Source organism: Astatotilapia calliptera, chromosome 1 (genome assembly GCF_964374335.1).
Source record: "Astatotilapia calliptera chromosome 1, fAstCal68.1, whole genome shotgun sequence".
NCBI lineage: Eukaryota > Metazoa > Chordata > Actinopteri > Cichliformes > Cichlidae > Astatotilapia > Astatotilapia calliptera.
In genome coordinates, this window is record NC_137422.1 from 34,443,707 (window position 1) to 34,468,282 (window position 24,576).

The 24,576-nt window shown below is 39.9% G+C and overlaps 1 protein-coding gene across 1 annotated transcript in view; it reads right to left on the minus strand.

Annotated features, from left to right (window-relative positions):
• The window catches only part of igf1rb (insulin-like growth factor 1b receptor), a 61,662-nt gene that overhangs the window by 29,782 nt on the left and 7,304 nt on the right, over positions 1 to 24,576 (minus strand). The window contains exon 2 of the mRNA XM_026174548.2: positions 21,525 to 22,091. Coding sequence (XP_026030333.1) covers positions 21,525 to 22,091 — 567 coding nt within the window. The remainder of the gene's footprint in view (positions 1 to 21,524; positions 22,092 to 24,576) is intronic.

Below are 24,576 nucleotides of genomic sequence, written 5' to 3' on the forward strand. Positions count from 1 at the left end.
CTGCAAGATGCACTGGTGAGAAGATGAAATACCAAGCAGGAGGCCCACTTTGAAGGCTTATTAGATACAAGGACGACTATTTATTTTTGTTCAAGGCAGGACTGCAGACCTCTGGAAAGTGATTACAGCAGCATTTATTTTTTTCCCCCCCAATATCTTTTAAAAACAGCTACCTCCATATTTTCCATAGTTTTGAATGTTACTTTTAGACACTAGACATTTCTAGTGTCTAATGACCATTCCACAGGTATAGCCTATCAATGTGCACACGCAACACAGCTCTGTTCATCCAGTGAACACATCCAGTGTTCACTTCATGTGTGCATTATGATTGATGGGAGAGCACATACCATTTCTTTGTAAAACCTGTTTGGGATGGTCACTAGAGAGAGAGAACATTTTTAAAGAAGGCTTGTGCACAGGCTGTATTACATGGGTGTATGTAAAATCAGGCATGTGTACATAACTGCACAGATGTTCACATGGTCGGTTAAACGAATTATCAAAGCTAGCTCATTAGGTTCTTCTCCGTAAAATGTTTTTTATTGCAAAGTAAGTTTTAACAAATAAATAATTGGGCAATATAACCAGAAGCTTCTCCAGTAAATCTTAAACTTTATTTCATCCTCTTAGACTACAGCTGGCAGTTCTCCACCTGCTGCAGGTTCCAGTTGTGGCCCTACTACCAAACCAGGTGAAGTCCAAGACAGTTAATTTCGAGTATTTTTTTTAAATCCCTGGAGACTCAGTGTTGTAGTGGACAATGTCATTTACATTTACGCTTGTGTGCTGGGGTGTGTTCAGCAATCTGCCTTCATGAGTGAAACTAAGATGTTTATGTTGGACATGGAGCTCAATATTGATCAACAGTTAACTTTGTGGGAAGGAGAAAATATTTCAGGGTCAACTCTGAGTCTACACCTGGACTGTTTGAGCTATGAAACCAAGAAAACCAACATCTGTCTACATCGACAGAATACTAGCTTTTTATATTATTATAGTAAGCGGGCTTCATACAATTACAACCTGTTACATTTTTTTCCACAGAGGTGTTATCCTTGTGTAAATAAACATACTGTGTTTACATACCCCTCGAGCTTGTTGAGGTCTGTGTCGATATGATGTGTAGTTACATTTCATAGGAAGTGCATACCAAACTATACAGTGGGGCAAAAAAGTATTTAGTCAGCCACCGATTGTGCAAGTTCCCCCACCTAAAATGATGACAGAGGTCAGTAATTTGCACCAGAGGTACACTTCAACTGTGAGAGACAGAATGTGTAAAAAAAAAAAATCCATGAATCCACATGGTAGGATTTGTAAAGAATTTATTCGTAAATCAGGGTGGAAAATAAGTATTTGGTATTTTGGCCCATTCCTCCATGCAGATCTTCTCGAGAGCAGTGATGTTTTGGGGCTGTCGCCGAGCAACACGGACTTTCAACTCCCGCCACAGATTTTCTATGGGGTTGAGGTCTGGAGACTGGCTAGGCCACTCCAGGACTTTCAAATGCTTCTTACGGAGCCACTCCTTTGTTGCCCGGGCGGTGTGTTTTGGATCATTGTCATGTTGGAAGACCCAGCCTCGTTTCATCTTCAAAGTTCTCACTGATGGAAGGAGGTTTTGGCTCAAAATCTCATGATACATGGCCCCATTCATTCTGTCCTTAACACGGATCAGTCGTCCTGTCCCCTTGGCAGAAAAACAGCCCCATAGCATGATGTTTCCACCCCCATGCTTCACAGTAGGTATGGTGTTCTTGGGATGCAACTCAGTATTCTTCTTCCTCCAAACACGACGAGTTGAGTTTATACCAAAAAGTTCTACTTTGGTTTCATCTGACCACATGACATTCTCCCAATCCTCTGCTGTATCATCCATGTGCTCTCTGGCAAACTTCAGACGGGCCTGGACATGCACTGGCTTCAGCAGCGGAACACGTCTGGCACTGCGGGATTTGATTCCCTGCCGTTGTAGTGTGTTACTGATGGTGACCTTTGTTACTTTGGTCCCAGCTCTCTGCAGGTCATTCACCAGGTCCCCCCGTGTGGTTCTGGGATCTTTGCTCACCGTTCTCATGATCATTTTGACCCCACGGGATGAGATCTTGCGTGGAGCCCCAGATCGAGGGAGATTATCAGTGGTCTTGTATGTCTTCCATTTTCTGATGATTGCTCCCACAGTTGATTTTTTCACACCAAGCTGCTTGCCTATTGTAGATTCACTCTTCCCAGTCTGGTGCAGGTCTACAATACTTTTCCTGGTGTCCATCGAAAGCTCTTTGGTCTTGGCCATGGCGGAGTTTGGAGTCTGACTGTTTGAGGCTGTGGACAGGTGTCTTTTATACAGACGATGAGTTCAAACAGGTGCCATTCATACAGGTAACGAGTGGGGGACAGAAAAGCTTCTTACAGAAGACGTTACAGGTCTGTGAGAGCCAGAGATTTTCCTTGTTTGAGGTGACCAAATACTTATTTTCCACCCTGATTTACGAATAAATTCTTTACAAATCCTACCATGTGGATTCATGGATTTTTTTTTCACATTCTGTCTCTCACAGTTGAAGTGTACCTCTGGTGCAAATTACTGACCTCTGTCATCATTTTAAGTGGGGGAACTTGCACAATCGGTGGCTGACTAAATACTTTTTTGCCCCACTGTATAGGTTTTAGGGCTACACCTTAGCTATGACTTAGATTTAATACAACACTGTGAAGTGGGTAAGCCCATTGAACAATCAGACAAGAACTAAATGACACAAATGACCATCACAACAGTAACCTGACCAGGGTGACAACTGGAACGGAAAACATGACACAGGAAGGGATAGAGTTAGCATGTTAGAAATGACTGATCGTTTAAAATAAGACACGGGGACTGCCCACTTGTATTTTCCATCACGGATTCTGTTGGGCAGGCATCAATATACCTGACTAACCTGCTGAACTGAAGTTTTTTTCCCACAGGAAATACTGCTTTTTGGTGTAACACACCATTCTCATTCGAGGATTGGCACATAAGCAGCATTTAAATAATGTCTTTAATATAATTTTTTAATTTTAAGATTATCAAGTTCTATCAAGACATAGCAACACAATAACCCGTAAACAATGGCTGCTGGCAGAACAAATGATAATGACATTCCTTGCAATTACTAAATAACATCAGAAAAATAGTCAGTTAAAGGTAGTCTAAACAGAGCCAACCGTTAACTTTTTTCAACAAGAGTCACAAGGTTAAATAAATAAGTACAAGACAAGTACAGACAAAAGGAATTCCTGGCATCCCTCTGTTGACTGACCTGAGAAGCACAAAGCCAATCCCCTTTGGTCCCCCAAAGGGCACACAATAACAGAGGATCTATCACATTAGTTTCTTGGTACCTGGAGTTTCACGATAAATTCAGATTAGGATGGATATTGCAGATTACAGATGCAGAGGAAAAAATAGTTTTACAGAAGTAACAACTGACACATTAGGAGTCTGCCACTTCTGGGAGTTATGTCTAGGTCAAACAAGCCTGCTGAAACCTTAGCCTCAGAAGATTTGGCCTTAGCACATAGTTTACATGCCAACCTTTCAAGAAACTACTCACTGTGTGAAAAGGGAAGAGAATAAGGGTTTGTACCCATTATGCAACAACTAAAGATTAACTCAAAATTTCACTGTAAATACTGAAGATAAAACACTAAGGACATAGAATAACAAAATAATAACTCAAATGATCTCACTGAAAAGTGTTATAAAATATGTGAAGAAATCAACAAATAAATAGTTATGTTATGTCAGTTAGTCAAGTGGTGAGGAGGGCTGATATTTCAGAACTGACTGAAAACCTGATAAAATATCACATCAATGCAGGTCATGCCTAAATTCTCAAAAGTGTGTTATGAAAAGCTAAAAGCCTTTAAAACAGGACAGGCAGTACAATTTTAAAACAAAATGACTGGAAAAAAAAGTATCTGCATGTGCCATTTTAAATTTTACTATTAATGTTTGAATTGTTAAATTGCAGGCTGCTTGCACAAAAATACACCACTTATCCGGTTAAGCTGCGACAACAAACGATACTGCATACAGTTCAGGTGTTAGCTGCACAGCAAGTCGGTTTACTTTGCATAAGGGTGGAGTCGCATGTTGAGTCACCCAAGGCGGTGACAAGTGTTGATAAGCAACAAGGTTAAAAAATATTAAATTACAAAAACAGTGTAAGAGTGTCCATAATCTAATGCTATACAAGAAACAAATGTTGTGCCACTGAATTAACTTTATCTCACTCTACTCACAAGCTTGGCAGTGATATTCATATGTGCCAGACTGCTGTACACATTCAAACTCTACGTGCCCTTCAGTTCAAAAGATCAACATACAGTGGGGCAAAAAAGTATTTAGTCAGCCACCGATTGTGCAAGTTCCCCCACTTAAAATGATTACAGAGGTCAGTAATTTCTCAAACCTCCTAAATAGTAAATTTGCGGAGTTCAAAAACTTCCATTTAATGAGTGGATGCACAAACATGTCAGAAGAGATTCAAAATCTGAAAAGTTTCTTAATTCCTAATTCTGCTGGCAAGAACCACCAGGCGCGCATGCCCTCCCCACACACAGAGCATCAGAAGGAGTTGTCCACATTCCTGATTCTTTGTGTTTATGGGTTTGTGTGTTTGGCGAGGGAAGACAGAAATATCCCTGGAATTTGATGGAAAGGATGAAGGAGGCTGAGTATAAGATTCCCATTCACCTTGTGGCATCCTGGTCTGTTTGGCTGTGCTAAGGACCAACAGCAATTCTCTGACAGCCTTAAAACAGGCTGAAAGGTTTCATCACAACCAGAATGCTTTTTTGCCAAGCTTTCTCCGATAAGCACACCTAATGAGATCAGAGAAACGATGGCATGTGGTTTAATATTAATACTCTTCCATTGATTGCTCTTTTTACTTTAAACTGATACCTTGCTAGACTGGATAAGACCTGGTCACCGGCCTCTTGCCTGTCATACAAAAATGCATTAGGAAGGAGCTTCAAGTCACGTCACGAGTGTCACCATACAGATTGTTTATATTTTTTTTCCCCACGAGTGTTCTTTGCCAGCTTTGAATTCACGAACAAGACCTGAGACCCTGGTCACACCGCTCATCCAAAGCTAACGGTGTTAACAGAACACAATTAAAGGCCACATAATTACAGTAGGCACTAAAACACAGCCAAACCAGCAATGTTCTCTTCCAGGAATTCCAGGGATGGGTGTGTCCGTTCACTAAAAGCAGTCATGGATGTGCCTGGTTTACAAAGCAGCCCCTATAATTACCAGCCCTGACAGCCTCCGGGTTCTGGGTCAGGGTAAGGGGTGCATAAGTAGTCGTGCATCATTTTTGTTTTGGTGATCAGTTACTGCTTTTTTCCTCCTCTTACTGCTATTGCTGGACAGAATAACCTTAGTAGTACTGGCTCTCTAATTTAATGGTCTTTCTTTATTTTCATGATTATTTACATAACTCAAAACATGTTTTATATTTTACATTCTTCAAAATAGCCACCCTTTGCTTTTATTACAGCTTTGCACACTCTTGGCATTCTCTTGATGAGCCTCATGAGGTAGTCACCTGAAATGGTTTTCCATTTGTTAACCCTTGTGCGTTCACTCCTCGGTCCATCTCATCCGAAAACATCTGTTGGGTCAGATGACTGTGGAGGCCAGGCCATCTGGCGCAGCACTTCATCACGCTACCTTCTTGGTAAATGCCCTTACACAGCCTGGAGGTGTGTTTGGGGTCATTGTCGTGTTGAAAAAGAAGCGGATGGGATGGCATGTCACTGCAGGATGTTGTGGTAGACATGCTGGTTCAGTGTGCCTTCAATTTTGAATAAATCCCCAACAGTGTCACCAGCAAAGCACCCTGACACCATCACACATCCTCCTCCATGCTTCACAGTGGAAACCATGTATGTAGAGACCATCTATTCACCTTTTCTGCGTCACATAAAGAGACAGCAGGTGAAACCAAAGAGCTCAAATTTGAACTCATCAGACCAAAGCGCAGATTTCCAATGTTCTGATGTCCATACCTTGGGTTTCTTGGCCCAAACAAATCTCTTCTGCTTGTTGCTTTATAGGCCATCAAGGCCTGATTCGCACAGTCTCCTCTGAACAGTTGATGTAGAGATGTGTCTGCTACTGGAATTCTGTGTGGCATTTATCTGGGGTCTAATCTGAGATGCTGTTAACTTGTGATTTCTGAGGCTGGTGACTCGGATACATTTATCTTCAGCAGGAGAGGTGACTCTTGGTCTTCTTTTCTTGGGGTGGTCCTCATGTGAGCCAGTTTCATTGTAGAGGCCTGATGGTTTTTGCGACTGCATTTCGAGACACATTCAAAGTTTTAGCAATTTTTCCAGCTGATTGACCTTCAGTTCTTAAAGTAATGATGGACTGTCATTTCTCTTTTCTTAACTTATTGGTTCTTGCCATAATTTGAATTCTAACAGTTGTCAAATAGGGCTGTCAGCTGTGTACCAACCTGACCTCTGCACAGCACAACTGATGATTTGAGCCCATGAAGAAGGCAAGAAATTCCACATATGAACCCTGACAAGGGACACCCGTGAAGTGAAAACTATTTCGGGTGACTACATCATAAACTTATTGAGAGAAGGCCAAGGCTTTGCAGTGCTGTCAACAAAGCAAAGGGTGGCTGCTTTGAGGAATACAAAAAATAAGACATATTCAGAGACTATTTATCAATTTTTTTCTTTGCTATTCTACATACCTTGCTTCATATATTATATGTCTTCAGTATGTGTTTACAACATAGAAAGTAGTAAATATAAATACATATAAATAGGGAGCATATCACAATGAATATGAGACAACTATGAGATTGCTATGTGCTGACAAAATGGAAAACAACAGGTGATCTGATCGAAATTGAAAGGTAGGCTGGCCACAAGAATGACCTGCCAATCAACAATCAGTGTCAGTGTCTGGTATATGACAGATGCTCAAATTCAGCAAGAAGGGTCTAGACAAAGCCCCAGGGTTACCTTTCCAGATACGTGGCTCCCAACTGTGGTAGGGAGATATCTAGTTTTAAGCTTAGTGACTTTACTCTAAGCTGCCCCATAGCTCGCAACCAGCCACTGCTGTCCGGACCAAGCTTGCAGTGATGAAACAGTAGAGGAGGGCAAGCTTTACTTCTGCTTGGAATTACTACATATAAATATACATGTTAAACCATGGGCCAGCACAGACACTTTATGGTTGATGAACTGGGACAAATATAAGTGTCTAAAACAATAGTTTGGTCGATGGCTTTTTTTTTTTTTTAAAATTGTTATTATCTACTTATTCCCTTTTGTGCCAGAGAAGTAAAAGGAATGGGTAGTCAACACCCCTGGACCGCTGATATGTGTGGCTGTGATGCTACTGCAGGAAATTCAATGATCGGCAGATGCAGCCCACAGATTCCGTACACTATTTTTTCCCCCAACAGAAATTACCCAAACCTCTGCTAACAACACTACATAATAATCATTTCTCAAGCCTGATGAAATGCGGGCTGGTTTTCAAATCAAGGCAGAACTGGCTCCAGACTAGCAACCCCCAATAGTACCATGAGGGTGGAGAAGAAGCAATGGAGAGCTGCTCACTTAACCAAACAAGAATCTATGTCCCACACAGGTTACCCACACAAGCACCTTCCTGAATGAGAAGACAGTAACATGACCTATGATAGAGTTAACCTTCAGTAAAAGGTTGTTTTTTTGATACTTTTTGCAGGGTTTTTCTTTTTTTGTTTATTACTTTTTTTGGTCTTTTAAATCACCAAATCTGAAATATGATGTCGGAGAAAATTCAAAGTAAAAATATAAAAGTAAACAGATTTAAAAAAATAACCAATAATAATAAAATTTAGTGTCTCCCAGAAGCCAAAGAGCACCTTAAGTTCTGAAACCCTTGCACAAGCCCTGACTACCACATTTTCCTATATACACCTTCTAAATTATATTTATTTACTACCCATTTACCTGCCTTATAAAGCTCTATAATTGAGGCATTTTGGTCCAACAAGGGTTTTTTGCTTTTGCAGTTGCAAAACAGAGCAAGACTCAAAATCACTCTGTTTCACTGGTTTTCAATGACTGAGAAAATACTGTGATAAACTTAGATTAGAATTTCTGGTGGAAGTAACACATCTCAGCATGCCATCACAGGTCTAAGCCAAAAGATCTAATCAAGAGTCCAAGATGTGTGCAGCACTTTCAGAGTCTATTGTGTGTTAAATGTATCCAGCTTTGCATGCTGACAGAAATGCTCAGCTCTTCAATGGGAGTGGGTATTCACTGACAATCAAAAGCTCTTTTATGAATGTGAGGACACACCCACAAATGACCCAAAGAAGGTAATGTAGGAGGTGTTTTGATGAAAGTCAAGGTGATTTCCCAAAATCGCAAGCTGATTGAAATTCAGCCAGTAGCACTGGTACGTCTCATAGTATGGTGAAAAGTAAGAAGAAGATCTCTCATTCACTTTCAGGGATTTAACCACAAGCAAGCAACCACATGGTCCCAGGGCTTCTTCATCCATCTCCAGCTTAGTATAAAGTGAGAGAGTGGATGTCTGTACTTTGTGCATGATGGCATGGAGCTAATCATAGCAGAGATTAGGCAGACTTCAGCAGGAACTTATAGTCACTGGGCTTCCTTAAGCCTTAAGCACTAGCACTGGGTCACACAAGTCAGACTGGATAAGATGACCTCTCTGTCGACCCATGTATCTCTGACTTTTATTTACAGTCAGTCAAAAATACCACAGTAACTTCCATTATCTTACATAATGTGTTTACTACAATATGTTACCACTATTCTGTTTGTCAGCATGCATTTTGTTACTGCTGTATACTAGAGGCTTTGCTGTCATATATGTGTGTGGTTTCGAAGCAAGCAGCAACCTTTGGTGCTGGGAAAAAAAAAATAGGCTCAGGTGAAAGTGCCAAAAACTGTAGCTCCTGGAGCAGCCACTTGTGCCCATAGTTTCCCACGTTAAAGAGTCCGACCTGATTGCAGGAAAAGGTATTTACAGCCATGTATAAAAACCAGCATTGTGTGAATTTGGATATTATTAATGCTTAAAGTCAGGGGGTGGCCACTTTGACACATGGGCCAACTGAACTGAGAAGTGTGTTGTGCCGATGGTGCCTTTTGGAATATAGAGCAAAGACTTGCTAAATTCATACAATGTCTAAAAGATAGATGTTGTTATTGATCAGTTAGTAAAGTCTTGTTATGCAGCCTCTAGGTGAGAGTTTTGGCAGTCAGCATCTTGGGTGGATCTGATTTGTGTTCACTGGCTAGCAACTTCTGACAAATTGTTTGCCAATGAGCATGCCATGGATTGTCTACATTTTCATAAATACATAAATCCAACCATGATCATTTCTGCAGTGCAGGAACTGGTTTAAAACCTCCTCCACTGAGGCTGGGTGATTTGATGACTATATCGACATTGGGCGATAGGCTGAGCCTTCAACCAATCGTTTTTACAAGAGCAATTTAGTTATTTATTTATTTGCCTGTGATTAATTTGCTAATAATGTTGGTTGACGCTAAGAGAAGAAGTCAACGCAGTCAAAATAATAGCGAAAAAAACAAAAAACAAAAACGTTTTATTTAAATTTAAAAGACAAACAAACAAAAAACACAGGGAAACAAAGAGAAACTGCTTCTTTTCCCCCACTATAACCGTGTTTACAGGCCATTCCAGTTTTTATCTGTCATACACACTCGACCAAACAACAAACACAAAATTAAACAGAAAGTTAAAAATCAAAATGTCTCTTTAAGTGAACATAAAAAATGTTCCTACAAAAATGTTCAGAACAAAACAAGACCAATTTAACCCAATTAAGGTAAGGTGTGAATTTAAAAAAAAAAGAAAAAAGGGTAAATATATTTCCTTTCGTAACTTTCATTCGCAATTTAAGAGTCAAAATAGATCATTCTCCTGTCTCTGGAGTGAAAAGCGCACATTTAAAGCAGATGTGCTCTCAAAGTGACACAGATTGAGTTGCTGTAGCCATGCTGATACCTGAACCAGGTATATTGTTGCATGTGAAAAGAACTGTCAGAAAAGGGAGGAAGAAAGAAGTATCATGAAGCAATGAAATCATCATATCATGAAAGAAACGTGGACTTCTGCAAACACTGCAACAAACTAATTAAGGTATATGTCTCAAATAATTAAATAAAAAAAATAAAATCAAGACTTTAATAGAATCCACACAAATCATACTGGCAGAGTTCAACAGGGACAACGTACTACTGGAACACTCCAAAATGTCTGAGGTAAAAACTGAAAAAGGCTAGTTCACATTAAGGAAATCTGTGTTTAAAAATGGCCTCACATTTAGCACTAGAGAAGCACTGGGCAAATAAACACTGGATCTACGACATCCAAAAGCAACCAGAAAACAGGAGAGGGAAGGAGAGGCTGGGACCGAGTCCACCGATTCAGTGACTCACACACTGTTGGACTCTCTTTAGCTCTTTCACACAGTGGAAGTGCGTTTTCCTGCTAGACAGCTGATAGTGTGTTTCCTACATGCCAGCTAACATGCACAGTTTCACTGATACTACAGACGGGTGCTCAGAATCTGCATTTTGCAATCTGTAGTTTGTTTTAAATATTTGGTGGGTACAGTGCCAGGACCAATGCCTGTAAATTTGCCAGCAACTGAAAACAACTGCATTAGGGGGCTAAGAATGCACTCTGTTAAGTTAGCTCTGTTGTCCTACCATAATGCAAACTGTGTGGCTCAAACAACTACTGCTACCGGTGAGATAGAAAATAGACACATGGAATGAACAAGCTTATTTTGTAATTTTTTTAAACTGATGTGAAAATGGCTCACGAGTCTCTCCTCCACAACATTGCAGAGAAACAGATTTACTACCTCTTCTCAAACACAGTTACACTGCAGCAAAAATAAATACCCTTCCCATTTTCACTCATTTATTGATAATGATGGTCAGTGTTGGGAACACTGATCAATAAAAATAATGCCTTAAGTTACTGATTTACTCCACTGCTTCTTCATTACGACACAATATACCCTGATATGGACAGTCACATTGTTAATATAAACTTTAATTTAATTGCCAATGCTGTTAGCACCTTCAGTTTTAGCTGAGGTCTTTGATGCTAACTTTGCGTTAGCATTATAGATTGTGTATAAACAAGATTCCAAGCATCTCTACAGAGACAACATGCCAAAGAGCTGATATACTGTTACAGTCGCAGCAGGTTGTTTTCTGGGGCATTTTACTATCAAGTTCTTACCCTTTTGTGCAATAAGAAATAATGTAATGTTCATATCTCCTCCAGAGTTGTAGAGCTCTCTACTCTTTCTATCCTTTGCCTACATTAATTATTATTAGCAGTACAGCTTTGTTTTCTGTCTTCCCTTCAGAGATAAATGAAATAGGGCTGTGCGATATGACCAAAATCTCATATCCTGATATAAGACATTTATCGTCCCGACAATGATAAATATAGCAAAAATTTTACATTTTCTTTGAATCTCGGGCAACTCGACTTGCATGAAGTGTTTTCAGCTGGGCGTCGTGTAGCTGGAATCAAAGTGTTTTGACCAATGCATGAAACTATCCATTTTTAGGCATAAGTTGTAACAGCTGCCATTTTCTTTGTGAGTATTTATTACACTGCATGCTGCGGGGAAAAGCCTGTTCTAACGAGTCTAAGGTTTATTTTGTGCACCTGACTGCTCTTTTTTGCTTCTCATCTGTAAACTCTCTCCACACTCTTTCATGTGATTCTTGCGTAGGAGATAGAAGAGGTTTGCCGTGTTTGAGTGTGAGGTGGGGACCGGTTTCCTGCATAATTTCCATGGTACAGTTTTCTGGTCCGTGCCAGACTTTTCATAACCAAACCATGTCCATGCTACAGAGGTAGCACCTCGTGTAGAAATAAGGTACTTGATTTGTTTTGACTGGTCTTTCTGTTTGTCATTATTTCAGTTTATTTTGAAAAATTTCAACAGGCTCTTCAGCTTTATTGTGAAAGGTTTAGAAAATAAACAAACGGATGCAGAGCCGCACGCTAGGTTTACAGTCATTGTAGCTAATGACAAGGTGTAAAAACAGCTGCTTTCCGTCCGTAGTGTGGTTATTTTTTAAATATAAGAAAAAAAGAATTTAATATAGCCACTACAGTGACTATCAAAAAATGAAAAAAAATATTGCCGTAAACAGTTTATTTTGTGACACGATGAAACAAACGATATCATAATATGAAACGATAGACGTTTTCATATTGTCATCCGATATATATCGTTATATCAAACAGCCCTAGAATGAAATACTAAAAATATAGAACAATTACAGTAACGTAATATTTTGGAAAACATTACATGAGAGCATGTGTAGTCAACCATACAATATTATCAAAATTCTTCACTTATGATACAATATTATCGCACTTTTGAACATTTTGTTACATGCCAGTTATTGCAACACATTCCGATTTCTAACCTTTATTCAGCTTATATACGTCTTAAAAACAATAAATGTTGCCAAATAAAGCAGTCAGTCTGTTAGAGTCAAATTGTTAAATGCTGTCATTGTGTTACTTAAATTTTTAAGTCTTGGTTCAAACTGTATGATCAAAGACATTCCTTTGTTTCTGACCCCCTCCCCAGCCTGTTGAATGGTGGGGGACGCTATAGTGTTTTATTATAGGCATCCTAGGTGAAGGTTCTGTTTTCTTGTTTAGTAAACTTCCTGCCTTTATTACCCTTTGGTGAACAGGGGGTCACACAAATGCACCCCCAAACACAAACACACACACTCACGTGCACCCACACACACACACACACACACACACACACACACTTACAAGGGCCTGACACACCACAGGGGGTGTTACAATGGGTGGTGCCTGTGTAAACTGTAACTGTATTCAATAAAAAGGCTGCAAGGAAGGCTGTTTATTTGAAGTTAGCTAGGAAACAGGTGAGGAGCGTTCAGCTCCAAGAGCCTGGTTCCGACCAGCCTCCCTTGCTAGCAAGTAAAATCGATCAATTGCTGTTCGTCTTGTTTCATTAACGGGAATAAGTCTCTAAACCAGCGGGGCCTGTGGAAGCGCAGACCCAACACAGTCTGCTATCAGTCTCATATTTGTCTGCGACTGAATAGGGTAAATAGGCAAATAACATGCAATTTGTAATTGCAGTTAATTGCTGATAATACAGCAATGGGCCTGCAAAATTATATAAAGAATCACTTGCGCAAATATTGATTTTGATGATCCCATATTAAAAACAGCAGAATGTTAAAAAATATAGTGATACAAATTCTAGGTTTTACTAGCCCACAATCATTTATTTTCCCCATTCATGGTAAGAAGTCAAAAAAAGTCTTCTCAAAATGTCTGTGAAATTGTGTCAAATAGTCTATGCCACTGCATTTTTGAGTCTACCGCTATAGGTCACCAAAGACAGAAACTTTCAAACTCTACAAACAGGTTTGGAAAATTGCTTCCATCCTTGATTTTTATCTTGATGTGCACATAAGCACATTCCTTTTGTATATATACTAATAATACTAACGCACAATGCACACTGCCTCATCAGGAGGGCATGCTAGCTTAAGGACTATAAATATAAACGCTCCAATACTGACACGCCAGGTACTGTAAACTAAGTTAACAACTGAATGAGCAGCACCGCTAAAGTCAATCCTTCTAGTTTAATGTGTAATCCCCTCAGCCAGGGGTTAACAAAAGACAAAAATTCCTTCCAGTAAATCCCAGAAGTCCTACTTTGTACTTTAATGATGTGCTTTCATCTCCTCAGACCGTACAAAGCACCGGAAAACATCCCCCATGCTGTTCGATGTGTGAGAGAGTGTGTGGATTCGTGTGCTTGAGAGCGCGACTGAAACAACGTGTTTGCTTCCCAGCATGCTCGGACATGGCTCTTCTTTAGAAGCAGCCCATGAGTTATGAAGGAGACAAAAACACCCAAACCAGATTCCAAAAAACAAATGAGGAAGTAAACACAGGAGAATGCAGCCCCCCCCACCCCACACCAAACTTTCCCAGAGAAGAAAGCAGGCTTTGAACCTTCTTTTCGCTGTAACAGTTTTATGAATGAGTTCAGTCTAAAGGCACGTCCTTTATATAAACTCTCTGAAAACAGGGTTGGCACTCTTCTCTCTCGTCATATATTGATCCCATGAATGACTGTGTCTGGAAATAAAATGCCTTTGAATACAAAGTGCTGGCACAACAGGCTTGTGAGCCAGACACATATTTAAACAATAGCTTCCAGATAAGATTACTGAAGCTTGATACAGGGCGTTATCACAGGAGACAAATCATGATGATGAAGTATGATCCTGTGTGGCCGCAATGTTTGCTGCTACAATTGCATAAACAGAACCAAGTTTTGCTCTATTTATTGCTACATACTATTAACACACAGGATTGCACGTAAAGCCTCTGAGCTGCAGGTAGTGGAGTGGCCAGACAACATGCTTGGTCAGCCTGCTCAACTACTCCAGCCATTGGCCTTCCTCACTTAATGAAGCCTAGCTTTACTACCAGCAGACTTTTCCAATAAAGTGCCTAATAAATAGCACAACACGCAGTCTCTGCAGTGAGAGCAGCAGTGCTCATGTTGTCTGAGATCAATTCTGTTTTAAGGCAGCGGCGGCAGCAACTGATGGCCCATTTGCCCTGGCTGACACACTCCCTCTGGAGCCTCTGGTAGACTACTTACGCATCTTTGCAGGGTCATTCGCCACCCTATCTTTAGTCTAGTTAACAAAAAGGCACGAAGATGCCAGCTGAACAAAAATACACAAGTCATGACTAAAAGTGTCCAGTTAGTCAGGTTCTGAAATATTGTTGCTGGGGGTAAACAGCAACTTAGATGCTTTGGAACATGAGTGGTGAAATTACCGGTAATTGGAAAACAACAGACTTTTCACCCAGACACCACGTTAAATGTGCTGGCACCAGTTAGCCAACAGTATAGCAGAGCAGAGGTCTCTGTCTGTCTGTGTCTGTGTGTTCTGCTCTGACCTCATACAGCTGCAAACAAGAGGAATGTGGCCCCGAGTACTAGCACTTCTTACAGTAGTGTTAACAGTGGTTTTAGCAGCAGAACTTGTAGTCTTTGTGGGAGAAGCAGAAGTAATAGTACTGGTTGTAGCAGCAGATGGTTTAGCAGCTGAAGTAGCAGTGGAAGCAACTTTCGCAGTGGCACTGGTAAATTAAGTACTGAGGCATTTAGGATTAAATTATTAATTTAAAAAAATATGCAGATACATTTGCTGTAGATACAGCGCGCACACGCACACACACACTTACTTTACAGCTGAGGTCTAGTAACAGCCACCTAAGTTTATTTTTCAACAGATTTTAACTTTTATTGTGCACCCATGAATGATCACGGCACTCCTACGCCACTGTTATTGTTAATAATGGTTGCGCAAAATGTAATGAAATGTACTCGCATTTTTAAGTCTTACTGACCATTCAAAGCACTTTAAACTACAAGTCCTTTTATGTTAATGTCACACTTTTGCAGCATTTTACTTTGAATGCTTTAATTTAGGGGTGGGTTTCGATAATCAATTTTCCGATTAAAATCGATTTTAGCTTGAACAAAGCGACATCGATTCATTAAAATCCTGAATCAATTTTTAAATATAAAATCGAGACACCAGACTCTCAGGTTAAACCTCACAAAACCAAACTGCTCAAAAAAATAAAGGGAACACTTAACACAATGTAACTCCAAGTCAATCACACTTCTGTGAAATCAAACTGTCCACTTAGGAAGCAACACTGATTGACAATCAATTTAACATGCTGTTGTGCAAATGGAACAGACAACAGGTGGAAATTATAGGCAATTAGCAAGACATCCCCAATAAAAGAGTGGTTCTGCAGGTGGTGACCACAGACCACTTCTCAGTACCTATGCTTTCTGGCTGATGTTTTGTTCACTTTTAAATGCTGGCGGTGATTTCACTCTAGTGGTAGCATGAGACGGAGTCTACAACCCACACAAGTGGCTCAGGTAGTGCAGCTGATCCAGGATGGCACATCAATGCGAGCTGTGGCAAGAAGGTTTGCCGTGTCTGTCAGCGTAGTGTCCAGAGCATGGAGGCGCTACCAGGAGACAGGCCAGTGCATCAGGAGATGTGGAGGAGACTGTAGGAGGGCAACAACCCAGCAGCAGTACTGCTACCTCCACCTTTGTGCAAAGAGGAACAGGAGCAGCACTGCCAGAGCCTTCTCAAATGACCACCAACAGGCCAAAAATGTGCATGTGTCTGCTCAAACGGTCAGAAACAGACTCCATGAGAGTGGCCTGAGGGCCCGACGTCCACAGGTGGGGGGCTGTGCTTACAGCCCAACACCGTGCAGGACGTTTGGCATTTGCCAGAGAACGCCAAGATTGGCAACTTCGCCACTGGCGCCCTGCGCTCTTCACAAATGAAAGCAGGTTCAAACTGAGCACATATGACAGACGTGACAGAGTCTGGAGACACCGTGGAGAACGTTCTGCTGCCTGCAACAACCTCCAACATAATCGGTTTGGCAGTGGGTCCGTAATGGTGTTGGGTGGCATTCCTTTGAGGGGTTGCACAGCCCTCCATGTGCTCGACAGAGGTAGCCTGACTGACCGAGATGAGATCCTCAGACCCCTTATGCTGGTGCAGTTGGCCCTGGGTTCCTCCTAATGCAAGACAATGCTATACCTCATGTGGCTGGGGTGTGTCAGCAGTTCCTGCAAGACGAAGGCATTGATGCTATGGACTGGCCCATCCGTTCCCCAGACCTGAATCCCAGACGGATTCCGCAAAAAGACGTAAACACAAAGCGCGGACCCGACGCATCAGAATCTGTGAGCTGTCGGCGTTCTCACCCAACGGCATGTACACAGGCACGCTGCCGGTGCTGAAAGCCAACAGCTCACAGATTCTGAAGCTGCAGGTTTTGTCACTCTCCAACCAAAACTGACTGAACCAGCACCAAAAGAAGATCAAAACTACGCTTCACATAAACATCGTCATGAATTCCCTCTTACTTTTGCTGCTTTGCTTCCACTGCAATAAAAATCACAATTCCTGCACAGCTCTGTCTCTCTTTTTCTCTCAGTGTATTTCAAGAACAGTTTCCCATCTCAAATCTCCGTTTTCTATATTATTTGCTTACTTATTAACCACCAGTGTACCGTTGTTCACAGCACTGTCGGCCGCTGTTTTCTTTTCTTTTCTTCTCTTTTTTTAAATGACTTCCAACAAGAAAGCCTAATTTCTGCTGTTCAATACCAAAGAAATTTAAACTTTTTTAAAAATTACGCCAAATTGCAAAATGCTTAGCTGCGTCTCTAATAAAACCTCTGTAACTTTGTTCTGCTTCACTTCAGCACCATCATGTAATGTTCATGTGTTGATTCTTTGTTTTCTTCTGTTTTTGTTCTACTGCAAAATATTTTTAAGGTTATCTACTATATAAAGCCAGGCCAGGAAAATCTCCTTCATGTTTTTCTGTGTTTTATCCTCAGTTACTTTGGCACAAAGGCATCTGCTATGATGCTTACACCTCTGATTAGGTCTCACAACTGTCAGTACTGATAAATGATCAGAATTATAATATTTCTAACTGTCTGAGTCAAAACTGAATCTAATCGAATCGTGTATCTAATCGAATCTGGACCTTTTGAATCAAATTGATTCTAGAAATCAGTGATGATACCCACTCCTACTTTAATTACTTTATGCATCACAACTTTTAATGAAATATAATTTACTTAGTTTTAAGAGTTTCAATCATTTGTGTTTTGTTAAATTAGTCTTCAAGTGTATAAATAGGCTGGTCCCAGAGTGTCTTAATAGATACATCCAAAGACAAGATAGTAATCACATTACTATAATAGGGCTGTTCGATATAATGATATATATCGGATGACGATATAAAAACATCTATCGTTTCATTTTACGCCATCGTTTGTTTTGTGGTGTCGCAAAATAAACTGTTTACGGCAATATTTTTTCATCGTTTCGATGGTCACTGTAGTGGCTATATTAATTTCTTAAAGTTCTCTCTTTCTCGTATATTTAATATAACCACACTACGGACGGACAAGCGCCTGTTTTTATGCGTTGTCGTTAGTGTGTCCGCTTGTTTATTTACCACATAAACCTTTCACAATAAAGCGCAAGATCCTTTTTTGATTTTGATTTGATTTTTGATTTGATTTTGATTTGATTTTATTGATTAGCATTCAAATTCAAATCTCAGTGAAAACAGTGAAAAAAAAAAAAAACAAAAAAAAAAAACAGTGAAAACAGAACAAAAATCTACCATAAAGAAAGAAAGCATGAGACAAGGCTAATCAAAAGGTATTGGCTGAAGCATTTGCTTATTACGCCAACCCTTTTCACAAAATATCTTTTTGTATGCAGCTCCTGTACACAGGGCTTGAAGAAAATAATAAAACAAAGCAAAAACCAAACAAACAAACAAACAAACAAACAAACAAAAAAAAAAACCAAAGAAAAAAAAAAACTTTCCACCTTAGATAAGTAACTACATCAAAGCAAAAGAATCAAGAGGTTATTTTTTTTTCTCCTTTTTGCTCTTTTCATTCTTGATTTATATATTTTTCTATTACTCTATTTTTAAACATGTTTTTAAACAAGGAAAATGAACTACACCTTTTTAAATCACTGTCATAACTATTCCACAGGTTAACTCCTCTAACAGAAACACATCTCTGCTTTATATTTGTCCTTATCTTGTTTTTTTTTAAAGAAATCTGTTCCCCTTAAGTCATATTGACTCTCTCTGACTTTGAACAGCTTCTGAGTACTGGGGCAAAGCAAGTTATTTTGTGCTTTATACATTATCTGTGCCATTTTATATTCAACTAAATCATAAAATTTCAGGGTATTCAGATTAATAAACAAAATGTTAGTTGGTTCTATATAGTTTGATTGGTTTATAATTCTTATAGCTTTTTTTTGTAACTTGAAAATAGGAAGAGTGTTCGTTTTATATGCATTACCCCATATCTCCAGACAGTAAGTCATCCTGTTGAGACTTTTCAAAATAAACTGAATCACGTGAAAGAGCAGATTATTTACGGATGAGAAGCAAAAAAAGAGCCGTCAGGTGCTAAAAAATAAACCTTAGACTCAAACGTTACAACAGACTTTTCCCTAATAAATACTTACAAAGAAAACAGCGGCCGTTAAAACGTAAGTCTAAAAATGTATGGTTTCATACAGCGTTAAAAAAACTCGACTCCAGGTACACGACGCCCAGCTGGAAACACTTCACGCAAGTCGAGCTGCCCGAGATTCACAGAATTTACAGAAAATGTTACATTTTTGTGATTTATATCATTATCGGGACGATAGATGCCTTATATCGGGATATGAAATTTTGGTCATATCGCACAGCCCTATACCATATAATATAATAGCAAAATGTCATATCGCAGATCTAAATTTGGACAACATTTTCCATAAAGGCAGCCCAACAAGGGACAATGGTTGGAAATTAGCAATAGCCATAAACTTTTGTGCAGTACATCAGTTTCATGTTTTATACTTTGACTATGTTAAACTGTACGGTCCCTTTTAAATAAAGAATTATTACTATTATTATTATTGTTATTATTATTTGTCTGATCTTTTCCAGCTCTTGCAGGGTCTCCCTCTTAGTTATCTGTGAATCTCTTTGTCCTCCATTGATATATCACCTAAAGACACCACATGTACCAGGTTACAAAACTTAAGTGGTGTAAGACAAGCTGAAGAGACCACAAAGTGCCTGCCAGCAGTTGAAATGTCACTTTAGGCATGTGCCGTTGGGCAGCGACAGTGAGCATTATGTGCAGGCAGCTCCAGAGTGTCCCTCCTTTAGTGGCTGGAGAAATGTGCGCTGCAGCTGGTGACGATAGCTCCTTCAACTAGAGAGGTTGGAGAACTGGTTCATGTGCCTGACCAGAACAAAGACTACCGCTGCAGTTTAAAGCACTGGACTTATTGATGCAACAAAACAAACATGGCATTGTTGAATGTGCGCAGACTTGATGTATAAAATATTACCCAGTGCCATTGTTCATCAGTGAACCTAATCTACTGTCCTTCATTTTCCTCTGCCCCTTGAAAAACAATATTACTATCTCCGAGTGAAGACAGAAAGATGGCCTTTTATCGGAAGAAACCTTATTGTTTCTGTACAGCGCGACACTTGATCTCCTCGCTGACTGTGCAACTGGTATAGTAAGACAAAAAAGTTGCTGACTTCATGAAGCAGCAGGTGGGGCGGCACATGGCCTTCCTGCAAGACACAACTTTAGACAGATTGCTTGTGGTAAATTTTCTAGGTCATCGTTCATAAAGTACTGAATGATAAAATTATCTTGTACTTTCTCCTTGTGTCTAATGCAAGAAAAGGAAAAGTCTCTAGACAAAGACTGTCCATTTCTCAAGAGGAATGACAAACAGTAAGCATTATTCTCATCCACCTAACACCTCCTCCATCCACATCCATCCATCCGACACATCCTCCTCCAGCTCAGTTCACCTTCTGATTTCTTTCCCATCATGCCCACACGCTGTCAATCCAACAACTCACGAAGCAGGCCATGCGTAGATGTGCTTGTCAGAGATATCTGCATATGTAATTTACCTGTTTATGTGTCTATATCTCTGTATGTGCTGCGAATGCATTTGATGATCATTACCGTGTGTGCGCGCGCATGTATACAGGCGTGCTTATAGTCCAAGCGAGCCCAGCGACAGTTCTATGTCACAAGGCAGAAAACATCAACATGCTGAGTCTGCAGCAAGGCGCCAGTCACCAGGGAAACAATTCAGACAGACAGACACACACGCACACAGTCAGCCAAAACACATCGTCTGAAAAGCACCAGCAAAACAAGTCATCTAAAACGCTGCAGTCATAAACACAAAATTAAAGGCCGCCTTCGCACTCATCGTAACCGGAGCGGTTTAATTAAGCTCTGTAACATTTACTCCTTCACCTAGTGTTTTCATTTTTTAAGGCAGGTGAGAACTACTGGACCATACAAAACATCTGACTGCGATATGTGAGCTACTGTTTCTTTTTGGAAACATTTAAAACATATTTTTCTAAACAAGCAAGTATACATTAGCATTAGACAGACTAGTAGTTCCTAAACCTTACACAACAAAACCATGGGCTGAGCCAAAAATGATGCCACTGTTGAGCTCTGCAGATAAACATCTGGGAAATTGTAATGCAAAGATCTGCAGACAAGTTAATCTTGCATAAAAACATCCTCCCAGCTTTCCTCCTTCCTTGCGTCAAAATACAATAAAGCAGTTAAACAGACAGGTTGGTAAATTCAAATCTACACTAATCAGACCAAAGGCTGCCCGGATGATATTTACATTTTAAATCCCTGATAAGTTTTTGTCTGTAACACTTTCCTTACCTTTTTGGCAATGATTGGAGTTCCAGCAACGGTAGTTATAATTGTTGTTGAACATTGTCTTGCTGCACTGGGGGTTGTTCTCCATGATACCTGGGCAAACATCACTGCACTCCTTCGACTGCTTGTTTCCAGCAATGTAATTGTTGAATTCTGCATCCATGATGAGGGACCAGTCGATGGAGTCCAGGTAACAGAGCTCAGGGTTTTTCTCAATACGGATGGCTCCACGGGTGATGTTCCTCAGGTTGTACAGGCCGATGTCCTTCAGGCTGGTCATCTCAAAAATCACCAGGGCGTAGTTGTAGAAGAGGTTACGACCATGAATGACAGTGAGGTTGGGAAAGAGCGTGCTCAGACTGTCCAGGCCGGATACCCGGAATAGCAGCAGGTAGTCTGTGATCATGGTCAGCTTGGGGAAGCTGAGGGAGCGGAAGACTTCCTGGTTGTTGATGTTGTTGTTTTTGTCACCAATGAGGAGGATCTGCAAGTAGCCCTCCACCACTGTGCAGTTCTCCAGACGCCTGAATTCAGTGATGTCATTGCCAATATCAATGTTGGGTCCACAGACTGCAGGGGAGGAGAAAAAACAAAAACAAAAAAAACCCAAAATAAAACATAGGTCAGTATCAGTTACATCGAAAAGTAAATATGTAACACCTCAGGTATTTCACTGCTATATAATACAGCTGCTCAACTGCAGCAAAAGGTATGATCCCAGTATTTTTCATTATTTATTATTTTACCATCATGCCAATGACAAAATTGTGAAAAATATGAATCTTATTGCAGGGAATTTCCTTGAATGTTAAATATAAATCAAATGAAAAACATGAGTGAGGTGGTTGTCCCAGTCTGAAGAAAATTTTTAACCATGAAAACATCTCTTAGTAATCAGAGCAGCTGAGCCATCTAGAGAAAAACGGAACTTCAACAACCTTTAAGTCTTTCCATAACTTAACCTACAGAAACATTGCGAGTTTTGCGTCTTTAAATAGATATAGTTGACCAGGTCAAAACTAAACTGGAAGTGACTCAAAAAGGCACTGCTGAGAGATGCAAAGAGGTCCATCTGATTATAACAAGATAGAAAATGAGGTTTGTGTCAGAATTAATGCAAAAGAAAAAAAAAAAGCAACTTTTATCCCAGCTTCTTCTTTTTTTTTTTTAAGAATATTTAGCAGAAGCCACAATTGCAACTAAAGCTGTATTGTGTCCTTTAATTTAAAGTTCTGGTCAGGAATCAGAACAATTTCGTCTTTACAATCGCATTCTCGGCTAAATCCAAACGGTCCTGCCTGATCTTTAGAAGCTAGACAACAAAACCTTGTTTAAAAATGATGGAGAATTCATAACTCATGGACCCACCCTTAGCAATAAATAGCTGTTAAGAATATCAGTGGTTTCCAGCTCTGCAATAGCGATACCTAAAGGTTTATCCAGTACATTTTTTAAATATTGACAGTACATTTGAGCCGTGCTGTTGCTGACAGAGTGTGTTTGCCTTGCAGCTCTCATTTCAATGGCAACTTAACATGGTGTGACAAAGTAAACACTTGAGTCACGTTCGATCCAAGCTTAGGTTAACAGTGCAATAAAGTTTTGATTGCACAGCGTTGAGGCTGTTGTTACACTTGCAGCCATTTATTACAACCACAGTATTTCGTTTCGCTGTATGTTTTTATCAACCCTTCGTAACGCATCAACATCAAAGGGTTAGAAACTATTCGACTATCAAAGACATCGTACATAAAACATGTACACCGTGTCAGTTGATCAAATACATTATGTGATAAAATAACTTGTCAAACAAAGGACATAATTAATGATGACAAGGTTTTACAAGTACTGTAGTAACATAACTCTTCATGAAACAAGAGTCTGGAACTACGTGAGGTGAAGCTGTGCTTCAGACCAACAGAATCATGATGACAATGCCAAAAACCTGTATTTAGCAGTTATAATGTTTATGACTTTCAAGATTTTTTAATCAGCTGCAAAAACATGTCATTTCCATCTGCAACACTATGTGTTGCACAGTGGACTTTGTATTTTGTACTATGACTTTACCTTGTCTGTGAATGTGCATTCACGGTGTACGGATTTTATAATCCATAATTTTGTAATGGTGTTCCTTCTTGGCCAGCTGTACCTTGACCAACAGATTTTAATCTCAAGAGAATTCCTTGTTTAATAAAAGTGAAATGAAATAAAATAAAACCTAAAGTAGCAAGAAATTACTACAAAAAGGCACTTTTGAATACTTTTATAGGCATTTATTGCCACTTTTGATGCTTCCTGAGATGAGATGTGACAGTCTGTGGAAACCTTTGGTCAACATGTGTGTGTTGAGTATGTTGTGCAAGGTACATCTAGAAACTTGAAGATTGAGTTCAAGGATGATGTGGTCCTACCCATGAGTACATGAAGTAGGGCGCTAGAAGTAGGTGAGCCAAGGTGGTGAAGTTAGTGTGACTAATGACAAACTGGGCATCCTTTGTACTTCTGTTCTGTTCTTTTTCTTGGCAATCATCTGGGTATACAATGCCCCTTTCCCACTATACACACAGTCTTTTTTTATTTAAATGCATTGATATCTTTCCATATAAGGTTTATTTATCTAGATATTTTTATATTTTATGTGAAGGCAATAGAAGAAGGACTAATCGATGTCAGTGTGATGTACAACTGTCTCTCAAACTCCTTGTGAGACCTGCACATTTTCCACACAAGCTGAAGATGACAACTAACCAACAACTCATTCAAGAGCAGCTGAAAGCAACGACCTTAAGCAACTGTTAATTACCCTTCCTCAGGTGCACCTATAGAAACCTTTCACAACTTCTAGATACATCTTGGTGACCCAAACATTCTGTCATCTGAACAAAACGGGGAGTGAGCATGGAACTTGTAGGAAAAAGTTAGGAGATAAGAGTAACAGGTTATATCCTCTGAGGGCACACTGACAATAATGGCAATCCATCCAGTGATCAGTTTCCTTCACCACTGTCTTCTGGGTCACCCCATTTTTTTACCTAATTTGTGTGTCCTTGTT